General features: G+C 40.1%; 1 protein-coding gene across 1 annotated transcript; it reads left to right on the top strand.

Moving 5' to 3' along the window:
* The first annotated feature begins 3,949 nt into the window (after positions 1-3,949).
* On the top strand, positions 3,950-12,139 carry LOC135487002 (uncharacterized). The gene is made up of 3 exons (XM_064770250.1): positions 3,950-4,224; positions 8,738-8,977; positions 9,622-12,139. The coding sequence occupies exons 2-3, from the start codon at positions 8,843-8,845 to the stop codon at positions 10,096-10,098; spliced, it is 612 nt and encodes a 203-aa protein (XP_064626320.1). The 5' UTR covers positions 3,950-4,224; positions 8,738-8,842; the 3' UTR covers positions 10,099-12,139.
* The last annotated feature ends 22 nt before the right edge of the window (positions 12,140-12,161 follow it).

The raw sequence follows: 12,161 nt of genomic DNA, 5'->3' as shown, positions 1-12,161 counted from the left end.
CCACCGCATCTAAGTGACGAACCAGAAAGAAAGGTGCCAAATGACAAGAGAAAACTACCATGTTGTCACTGGTAACGACTTTTCACCTGTCACGCTTGAAGAAAGCACATGTCATCTTGAAAGAGCAGGCTCTATTGGCGCCACGCATGGCACTTGTTTATAGCCCAGTTTGTGCAACGACCTTAGAACACATCGTTGTCAGCCTGAAGATCGTCATAACATTCTGACAAACCTCCAACATGGCTTCCGAGGTTGTTTTTTTCCTGTGTATGCCAACTTATCACGACAGCAGATCTCTTTGGCTACCACCGCCTGAACCTCCAGACTGACATGACCAGCATCCTTATCCCGGCAAAGTGCCGGGGGCCACTAATCTGTGGGTAGTTCCCCCAATTTGTTCCCCCAATACGTTCCACAGTGGAACTATAGGCTTTGCCTGAAATAAAAAATCACGCCCGTTTTGAGGGCGGGGTACGATTTATAGCAGGAACCCCAAACATGCCTAAGTTGATCCGTCATCCATCAGGCATCTAGTGCAAATATGAACCTGGTTTAATCAACAGTTGATCTGAACTTAAATTTACATACATCACGACCTATATATGGAATGGCGATTCCATCACCATTTCTCCTGGGGGAGGTTGTTTGTTCCCCATTCTCCCTGGATGCAAACAATCTTCTAATGAAGGATGCTCTCATCCACGTTTTCTCTACTGTTATCGACACAAGCTTGCAATTAATATCTCGATTATCTATCAGCACTTTACAAAAACTGTCTAAATTCACATCGAGTCATTATTTGATATGGGAAGGCACATGTCTTGTATGTCGTGGATGCACTGTTTCAGTAAAAGAGACTATCATACATACTATTGAACATGAGAAGAAGAAGAAGTTTTCCAGTCTCTGAGTCATAATGCTCGTGACAAGTGACATGTACGAATACAGACATAATGGTATTACATTTCAACACTGGCGCTAGTGACGCTGTTCAGGTGGATGTCGTCCTGGGTGCCGACAAATGGTTCCCAGGTTCGAGATCGATTGGACAATAAGCACCCTGGGTGCCATTGCACTAGACAAACAGCACCCAGCTTCTTTTTGCCTGGCTTACGGATCTTAGGGACGAGGACCTTTCTTTCAATCTCGTTTTATCTCGCGTCGTGGTACATATCACATGGGGCTAGGGAGCGTATGTCAACCTCCTCCAGGAACCAATGAAAATCCGTTATTATAATGAGGTAAACAATGACACGTGCTAGTCTTGTAGTTTGCCATCTTCAGGCAGCGATGACTGTGACGTCATACATCAGGTGGGAGTGGGCACGAAATTCTTCACCCGCGAGTGACTGCGTGCTGTTTGACACATGTGTCTTGTACAACCGTTATTAAACAACTAGCATTGTACCCGTGGCGCAGGCAGGTTCAAATGGGCTATACCTTGAATTGATTGAATTGCAATGAAAATCTAATGCAATATCAAAGGAGCCATATCGAAGACACAACTTAAACCAACCATTTGTCCACAGACTCGGACCTAGCTGTGCATGGCGTGCTGTATGCGTGCATATAAAAGTAAATCAATTGGTCCGATAGAGATGATGAGGCAATGTGAATATGCCTCGTTCCTTAGTCAGCAATATGCCCCTTTTTATACGGAGAAGAAGGAGAACCCAGATAGGCCTTCACATGTCGGCCTCCAAATGGCTCATACCAATTGCACTATCACTACTATAACTTTAAAATGCGTGCTCCCCCTACATGTAGCATGATCTCAGGCAAGGCACTTAGTCGACAGGCAAGCTAAAAGTTCAGCACCGTGAGCAGCTCCTTGATAAGGCCATGCCAAGTTCAGAGTGCCTCTTCAGATACATCAAGTTTTGAAAGCTGTGGTGAGCACATAAACATACCATGGTAACCTTAATTTGAAAATCCCTTCGTTTAGCTGGTCCTCAAAACAACCTAGTGTCCTCCAATTGCCCTGTTCCCTTGATAGTCCAGCCCTGCCGGCTGTATAGTGTATATCAACATAGTATACAAGACTAGCACGTGTCATTGTTTACCTCATTAAAATAACGGATTTTCATTGGTTCCTGGAGGAGGTTGACATACGCTCCCTAGCCCCATGCCCATGTGTACATATCGACTGATTGTCAAGAAAAATACGCAGCAAATCCATTCATTTTGTCATCACACAATTTTTCATTCTCTGAATATATCCGTCCTACAATCCGAAATGTCCTTTCAAAGACCTATAGGCCTAAACTTTTTTTTTCTGCTTATCTGTTCTTTTTATTTCGCGCACTGCTAATGCCGCAAGTACCACGGCGCGAGATAAAACGAGATTGTCTAGTGTAATGGCACCCAGGGTGCTTATTGTCCAGTCGATCTCGAACCTGGGTACCATTTGTCGGCACCCAGGACGACATCCACCCTTTCAGCGCTAGTGACTAGTTGCCTTTTTCATTGTGTAATATTTTGGTAGCGGTTTCAGTATACACAATGCAGTTGATTTGGTTGGTTGTGTTTTTCAACTGGATATGTTTTGTAACCTGTAATTTGTCAATACCAGTACACACAATGGTCGGTTGCCTTTTAAACCAGATACTTCTTTTGTAAAAGTTTCAATACGTGTACACACCATGGTTGTTTGTTTACTAAATGCATATAATTAACAAGTGTCTACTGCGAACATGTTGTCATATTGACATTCCCATTGAGTGAGAGTTGCCCTTCCTCATCAAGCTGCAGCTGAGCAACTAATCAGCTAGTTCGAGGCTTCCAATGCAGCCGTCATAATTGCCTTCCCTGGGAATCTAGGCAACACTTTGCAATATTTTTATTCGTAGCACATTTCGATTGGAGAGGAAACCTGTATCCAAATGCAAACCATTTTGTTTAGAACAATGACGTACATGTACATGTACATGGTGCATGTGTGCATACTTTTGTCCCCTCCCAGTTGAAATACTCCTGGGAAACAAGACATACGTATTGAGACATTATACGCGGTGACTCCTATGTTAAGGACATTATGACTTGAACTCGCATGGACATGATGTCGACTGGTAGATACCCATCTTGACCATCAAGCTTTCTGTATCTTATCAAGATTATGTACCCCGGCTCCGTTTTGAGGTTGAGTTAGCAAAGGACAGTTCCTGTCTATTGCGTCAGAAAATAAAGTGGTATCAAATAAATGCTTGTATAATATAATCATGATTTAGTGATCATATAGGGGTTCATGTATATAGGGCTTTTGCTTGAATATTTTAATACGGAAGTCAGTTGGATGTTGTAGATGCAATTCCTGTGCTGTCTGCGTGATATTTTTCGAAAGCGTCCGAATACATGTATCATTTATAAAGAGGTAGGCAAGATATGTATTATGAAATTATAGGGTGTAGACAAAAGCATGTTCTTACCGGTATAATTTATCGCGAAGTTTCTCACACTACATGTGCATGTATGAGCTTCAGGAATTTACGAGAACGAGTGCATGTACGACTTGAAGTTATAGCTGAGAGTGGCCTGAGGAGAGATAGCTGTCTGACGAAAATATCCGGATTGAGATCGCCATGATTTTTTCATAAATTAATATTTGAACAAGCCTTGAAAGGCAGCCACGGCTCGGAATGCAACTTGTACTCTCCCCCCCCCCCCCCCCGAAGGTTCCTGATATTCTGAAAACCTTGCAACATTTCATTTCGCTGAAGAATCTGCAAGGGTATATATGTGTGTTGGCTGAAGAACAATTATTTTTTTTCAAAAGCGCTGAAACCTTGATATCTGAAGAGTGATGAATGAAATTACAACCGAAAAGTGATATCCCATCCCGTGCGCAAACTGCACCAAGGCACTGCGCAGCGTTCATTAATATTCTATACATTTCGATTATAAAACATCCAATTTCCCAACAGATGTGATCCAGGCAAATACTAGAGAACGTTAACTGTCTTGGACGGATGCTTCTTGTCTCGTTGCCAGGCAACTCCTCTGTACATTTAATTCCCAGGCCTAAGTGATGTAGTCAGGCCTAAGAGATCCAGGAGATTTGCATGCACATGTCGCATATGTTGCCATGACCATTATCAGCCAATCACATCGGAGTCGTTACTGTTAGCTGAACACATCGGTTGGGCACGGCGTAATATTCAGATAGGAGACTGTGGTGTGGCATCGTTATTAGAATTCTGAAACCCACATTTCATTGTTAAGGTTAAGGTAAGCCTTTAGCAAAATTTTGATCTTTTGATAGGTTTCTGGATTTCTGTTTGCATGCAACTGGTACACAAGAGCAGCTGGCGGTCCCCATAGCTGGTACTGTCTGCGTTGTACAGCCGACAAATTCGCTATTGATCGTGTTGGTGTCACTATATCAGGGTATAGAGTGTATAATACATGTAACTCTTTGGTTGGATTTGTACTTGATGTGGATGAAACAATGTTATGAACAGATTCATTAATGATTTGATACCATGTCCTGCAACTAGTAGTCGGCTGCAATATTGGTGAGAGAAATAGACTAGACGCGCACTTCGATCCGAATGAGACCTTGATGCTACTTATTTGTGGATCCTTTGGCTGCTAAGGGAGATTCAACTGCAGCGTTTTCTCCTGCGCTCGCTGCAGCAGCAAAGCGTAGTATTCATTATCAAGAAGAAGTGATAACTTACAAGTTGGCTTCGAACATGGCGCAAGTAGTATCTCGTATTGGTTCTTTTCGACCAATGGCTTTTCTTCCCACCTAATATATCTTGCTTCTATCCTGACTACAGGTGTCCCGAGAGACAATTAGTCACCTGGCTATCTCACCGTAATTAAGAGATATCAGGTTTGGAACCTATTTTGATATTCCCTGTGAGACCATTCTCAGTCTGCATCAGAGCCAACGCCAATGCCTTTCACCTTCATATATATTTTACTCTAGTTTACGAGACCTTCTCTGAATGTTCAATTCAATGCCGGTTATATTAGACATACGCCGCGATCGCCCGATGCTTTTCAGCATATTCAGATTGATATTGACAATAACGTTTTTTGAAACCGCCATTATTTTCATTATATTGGCGACAAGCTTTTGAAGTCCTCCTCGAAAGAAATCACACAACGGACAAGTAACCTCGATGTATATAATGATGCACATGCATATTTCAGTGAACCTCACTCGGATTTGTAATGAAACTATTCTGTTGTATGTCAATCAGGTTATTAAGTGTCAATCTCGAATATGAAGCAGACAGGTGTACACCACTTTCATATCAACACAGACGTAGGCCTACATTAATGAATTAATGGGACTCCTTTCGGTTAATGTAATCAGATGGACACAGTTACACTGGCTATAGATCTGCATGGAAGCTACCCTCATCCATATGATACAATCGATGTCCATCAACCATCTCATATATGTACATAACATTGAGGTCACCCCTTAATAGTTTTTTTAGTGAAATAGAATTAAGTTTTACAGTATTACTGTTGTCGGTCCAAAGCATATAGAATAATTAAATTGAACACGATTTGTATAGTCTGCAGGTTATGCTTTTTGATATCATGGTATTGCATGGCCAACTTATTTTAACCATTTAACACAAACCTCAAATGAATCATGTGCGGGTGTCCGAGAGGGGAAACATCAGTGCAAGTAAATAACTTTTCTCATCCAAACCCTTTAATCAGTTTGGGGTGGGCGGGGATGAGAAACATCTTATCAACTAGTAAATACCTGCCCGGAGCATTTGCCTTACCCCCTACCCCCCGAAAAAAATGTTGTACCTTTTGTGATATATTCCGACATAATTTGAAAGCGATTTGCTTATAAACACACCAATTGATGATAATGATACACCACTACACAGAATACGACAGATTTTTTTTGTTACCCGCAGACAAACTATTTATACCAGTGATGGGATGGCCGCGTTGGAAGACATTATCATAGGAACAAAGTGTGTTACATGTGCATTACGAGAATTAACAAGATAACCCGATGAAACACTGTATATACTGGAATGCAATGAATAGTCACAACCAACAAGTGTAACTATAGCAATAGCGTATTCCCATTTGTGCAAATTTATTTGCTGTTATTGATAGCAACAAACAATTTTAGAAATGATGGCCGGAGATGATATAAATAATTGGTGCGGTATGACATTCGAGTTGGTTGTTTTGGAATTGTGTTTTGTCACGGGTTCTGTCTCGGCCGATGTACTGGCCATTGCGTTCTTTTCTCTAAGGAGGAGCGAGCAGAGAACCGAAAATATGTATGGGCGAGCGTCGTATAAATGAAATGAATAATAGACGATATCATGAAGCCTGGCTGATAAAGACGAATAACAGCTGTAGGATAGCAGAAATGAAGTATTAATGCAACCAAAAATGTCCTTTATTCGTTTATAACACAATATTTCTGAAAAACACTTTGTGAAATATCAGCAGCCGAAACCTGAACACTTTGAGCAGATCCAGGGTTATTTTAATACTGCAAATACACCTTTGTGTTTGTTTTTCATGTTTATTTATCACGTCATTAGCCCAAGCAGTGATCGACGTGAACATTATTTTGAACGTTATCTGGCGACAGGGCGCTTGCCAACGGGTTTCGAACCATTTCACAGGTGGTGTCTCTGCAACAACATCTGAGTCTTGGTCGGAACCTGGATGGAACACCTGTGATCAGAACTGCTGGCAAAAAGAACATAACAAGTACTTGTAATTTGAAAAGCATTCGAAAACACTTAAGTTACACTTTCTCATTTTTTTATATCATATTACGTTTTTGCCTCGCTTTGACTGCAGGCTTCGTTGAGAAAATCATAACCTAATGGGATGGTATAAAATGTGTCGAAAGAAGTTTCTCGGTGGATTATGGCAAACAATTATCTAGTCTGAGATGTTTTGAAATCGAGGCGGCGAGATTATACCTCTCTGTTACGTTATTGGTTTTCTTATTAGTATCCTCTCAAAAATAAAAACAAAACATACATTGTTCCAACATTTATTCAAATAGAAAAGGTCCGTATACAATGTAGATATGCGTGAAAGATACCACAATGCGAAAAACGGCGAACATGTGCATCACTTCAATAGTATGTGTGTAATGAACAAAAAATATCGCAAATCGAAATTTAACTTTTTCATTGCTTTATTATGTCTATGAATACCAGCTGAATAGCAGTTCAACCCACCAGCTGCCCTTCCTAATACTCAATCAACAGGCTGTTACACAGAGTCAATGTGTTGTGATGCCACAATAGTGTGCTAACGGCGCAGTAGACTGGTGAAATGAAGTTTTGCAGCATTCGAAATATTGCGGCTTTTTGGCTCTAGTGGAATACATAAAGATTTCATGATGGCATTGATAGTGCTCCGCATCGAAGTTATGAGGATGTCGGTTTTACTGATTATGTTATTACTGGTCATTTTAATATCGCGCTCATGACATTACTGGAATTAAAGATATTCTGATGGCCGTCAAGCAATTAAAGTGCCTGCCCTGTTCCTTTGAGTTGACTCCATACGCCCATCACCAGCACTTAGAGTATGTATACATGTGACAAACTCCGTTTATCGTAAATGTACTTACTTCACCTCCACTGAAAAAAATCACTCTTTGTAAATCAGATACATCTAAAGCCCGCTTAAACGGCTGTTGGTGAATATATTGAGTCAATACTGAATCAATAGCTCAATACCTATATGTGCAGCCCTGGTTAATCGAGCAGTACGATATCAGTAAAAGCCAATGAAGCTTTTTCACTCCAAATAGGGAAAATCTCCATGGTCCAAGGAACAGCTGAGCGATGTTAAACAAAGGGAGTAGTAGGTGATAATGTACCACTAACTCAGAATGTTCCTAAACCCTATTGTTCATACCGATAAAATACCCTTCAAAAATGGTGGTCATTGCGATTGTTAAACCGTTTTGCATCTTCTATGGGCCACCTGATTTATCATCATAATACAATAAATGCTGATCTTCGCCTGGCAATCACGTCGCAGAGAATAGTCGGTCATTCCTCATGCAGTACCACCCTGCAGTGACTTCATTAGGTCATGCAAATGCTATGCTCCAATACACCTGACCTATCTGACGCGCAACTCTTCGAGTCAGAGTAGTTGAAGAACGTACAACGGAGGTTAAAGAACCCATGCGTTTCTTGGGGCCGTTGTGACCATTACTTCCTGTAACTAGAAAATATATGTATGGACCAATTTGTTAATATCATGCAATGTAACCGTTTCTGTATATTGATATACTGAGAGCTTGTATCTGTCAAACTGAATTGCTGTTGCCAATGGAAACTGCTTCAGGACGAAGTTCCTTTGTCTATTGATCTGGTGTAAGACCTCGTGCTTGGGTAAATTGAATCCTGAGCAGCGTGCTATGAGACTGACTACTGAATGGTCTATTTTTTAATTGTTTACACGTATTTCCATGGGTTAATATTTTAAACCCTGCGCGGCTACATCCATACATGTATCTTAGGATGACTCTTTATATGCATGTACATAAATGTACATGTACGTGTAGTACTATCTGTTAAAGTGAACTACTTCAGTTGCCATTGAAACTGCTTCAGGACAGAGAGCTTCTTTACTGCTCTCTTGTGGGACTTTCTGGCTATGTAGATGAACGGGTATCTATGCCTCTTTAATCATCTAGATACAGTATCTTCTCTGAATCAATGTGTAGCCTATAACTCAGAGCATATCTTTTCTGTCTTTGCAGGTGCAAGGTACCAGTTTCAAAACAGAAAAGCACTCAGTCTCATCGACCTCTCCTACAGACGAATCTCTTGACACACCTTCAACCAAACCTTCCCTCAAAGTCAAGATGTCTTGCACAGAAGAAGAGAAGAAGCATGGCCTGTCTCATCAGAAGACTGTGGAACAGACACCGGGTTCCCTGCCGCATCAGGAGAGCTTCCACAAGCTGACAGAATTTGAGAAACCGTGGGGTATCTGTAGGGTGAGTGACAAACCAGCTTAAAAGAAGTTGACCGTTTTGGGTGACATGTTCAGCGGAACGTCCATATAATTATGTATACGTCCCGAACTTATGTAAAATAATGACTCACTGGTTTATAGTGTTCGAGTATATTAGTATATCATTTTAATTTTAATCACGAGGAAAACGATTTCCCTACAAAATGACAAATTAATATTTATGATTATGAGTATAAGATCCATGTTATTATGAGCGTTCTTGCAAGAGAATGTTTTTTTTCAATTGCTTGGTGTTATCCAGGATTTTGATGATGACCACTTTTCGAAATTGCTTAGATCCCTCGTTGCAACATATTTTCTGGCCAGTGCATGGAAGCAAGACCTGGAGACTGAACGTGACTTCGTTCTCCATATGGGCATACATGTACAGTACAATGCATTTTTAGAAATAACTGCTTTTGAGCTCTTAAAAGAAGGCTGACAACCTCAAAAGGATACACATTTGTTTTGGCCGAAAAACCTCAGAATCCTTTATTCTAAGCGTGTCGCTTTAAACGTAATTCTGCAGTTGAAATCGTCAGACCACGGTGTTCTCTTCACTTCCTTGCTCGACTCATCTGTGCCACTGGGCATAAATGTAGTGACAAATCTTTGTTATGTTTTCAGATTGACACGAACAGAAGAACAGAAACGTTTACAAACATCCTGAAGAACAGTGTCTACGGTCACGGCGATATTTTCCATCAGGTGTGCTTGTTGGACGGACAAACAAACAAGATCTTAGCCACGTATCCTCCAGAGTTCTATCCCTCAAGTGACCAGATTGCAATTTTGGAGAAAGCTAGGATGAACCCCGGTACCCTAGCACAACAAGGTATCAAGCTGGCTGACAGAGTGTACGGTTACAACCGGTCAGAACAGTCTGGGGGTGGCCGGACGAGTTCCTATAACTTATACGGCCTCTACTCGGGCGATGACGGTAAGGGAGGCGTCATGATATTTCCGACAAACAACTACATTATCTGTGGTTTGTGGCACGCACCGCCTGAGGACTGCGGAGCCCAGAAGTTGGAGAATCTAAAATTCAAGGCAAATGAGCTGATCGAGGAAGTATCTGACTGGTTGTCGAGCACTGGTATGTGAAGCAGCGGACTAGTATAAAATCGTTTGCGAGTTAGGACTGAGTTATTTGGAATTCGACCTGATAGACAGACGCGGTATCGGTAGATCAAAACTAAAAGAAAACTGTATATTAATTAACGAAGAGGTGATAGCCAAAATAAAACGGATACTCGGACCGAACTACCAGTGCCTGTAAGGTTCCTTATTTGGTATAAACACTGGTGTTTGACTGCATGTGAACCTGCAACCAGACAGACGCTTCCAGTTGATAATGAAAAGAAGATAAAATACATGGACAGCGTGCGGCGTAACTGTTCTCGCGTTGACATTTCAAAACACCACGGTGACGGACTACTTTGAATTTAGAATATTGCTTTAAAATGTAAAACCATCATCCAATTATTTGTAAATACCACGAGTTCTTATTTTATTAGTCGCAAATCTTTATATGCGTATGTTAACTTTTGTGTTGTAGTGGGAAAAGGTTATAATGGTGACGATTTATGATTCCAATACCGGTGTAACGATTTTGGTTATTTTCTAATATTTGTAAATAAAGATAAACTCTGAAATTTCAAAATTCGAGAACTCAACTGTGTCAACAGGATCGAGAGTTAGAACCAGTCATTTCAGAATGCATTTATCATGATAAGGGACTAATTACTTGTGTCGTACAAAAAATGAGCTACATAGATTACTAGTCCTTTAACCCTATCATTCTGTGCCTTTTTCGCGATTCTATGTATTCGTTTTTTTTAAATTGATGCAGTTGATGCATTTAATTTTTTTTCAACATTATAGAATCTACATGTAAGTGCTATGCATTGTCCTGCGTACATGCAATGTCATTGCGAGTATTTCAGATTATACGAAATACTAACAGTTTTAATCCTGTCAAGTCTCACGAGTGCCTTAAATTCGTTGACCTTCTATTTTAGTGTCTTCCAATATACATACATGTTTATGCGTATTTCTATAGTACAAATGCATGTCTATCATGAGAAAGATTCATAATACTTACTTTCATGACAGAAAATCAGGGGTATACGACATCCTCTGACTCTGTCCATCTCTGGGGACCAAAGCCTGGCCCAAAGATCTAACTAGTTCATCATCATTTGTTAATATGCAGGTTTTGCCAGTCTTACGGAAGAGTACGAACAAGGAAGTGCGAAGTGTTATCGACCAGGGTTTCCCTGATTCCTTGACTACAAAGACTAACTTTATATTTATTTGCATACATTTCATCCATTGTTAATCTTGCTTATTCACCTCTATGATAACCATATGGTATTAATACAGAATAAATTGAAATTAAAATTGAAATTGTATTACCAAGTATAGATTAGAGAAGAATGAACAACCTAAAATTACCCCGAAGGTATGTGTTTTTTTAATCGCATGGTACTCACATGCAATTGACCCCCAAGCCATTTGCAAAGGTTTGCATAAAAGGCAAGACCAATACGAAAAAAATCGCTTTCATCTTCATACTCGCTATAATAATAACTGAATAACTTTGTTTTTTTGTGAAAGGGCAAAGCCGTGCAAATTTATACAATTAGTCTCTTTTTGTGCTTAATTGATCACGTAGAGGGGCACTCAGATTTTTGTGATTATTCAAGAAATTAAATTTTTAATTAGCCGGATTAACACATTTTTGTTTGCGGGGAATATTTAGTACGGGGTTGTAATAAAATAATAGAGGCAGAACCAACCTTAATTGCCAAGAATTAGAGCTACATAATTGCAAAAAGCCCCCTACATCTAGTCTATCTAACGATAAGCTAGTGAAACATTCTTCTCTAATCTATACTATATCTATACTATATCTGTATCATGCACATTGTTCTGCTCCCAATATTAATGTCGGGGACGGATTGGATATGCTTTCATATTCTTGCATTTAGCGTACATGTACATCTCCTTTGAATTCTAAGCTACATGTAGCTGATGGAGAAAAATAATGATATTTTCATCATGTTGTAATCTCAAACGAATTACTTATTTTGAACAATTATCTATTTTCATGAATTTAACTGTATAGAATAAACACGTAAGCCTTTCACTGCATGCGTTGTTGC

The sequence above is a fragment of the Lineus longissimus genome, chromosome 4 (genome assembly GCF_910592395.1).
Source record: "Lineus longissimus chromosome 4, tnLinLong1.2, whole genome shotgun sequence".
NCBI lineage: Eukaryota > Metazoa > Nemertea > Pilidiophora > Heteronemertea > Lineidae > Lineus > Lineus longissimus.
Note: the sequence above shows the minus strand (reverse complement) of the source record. Positions and strands in the feature narration are given on the sequence as shown.

Coding starts and splice junctions, on each gene's coding strand:
- LOC135487002 (XM_064770250.1), top strand. CDS start 8,843: ATGTCTTGCACAGAAGAAGAGAAGAAGCATGGCCTGTCTCATCAGAAG. Junction 8,978..9,621: donor AACCGTGGGGTATCTGTAGG/GTGAGTGACAAA, acceptor TTATGTTTTCAG/ATTGACACGAACAGAAGAAC.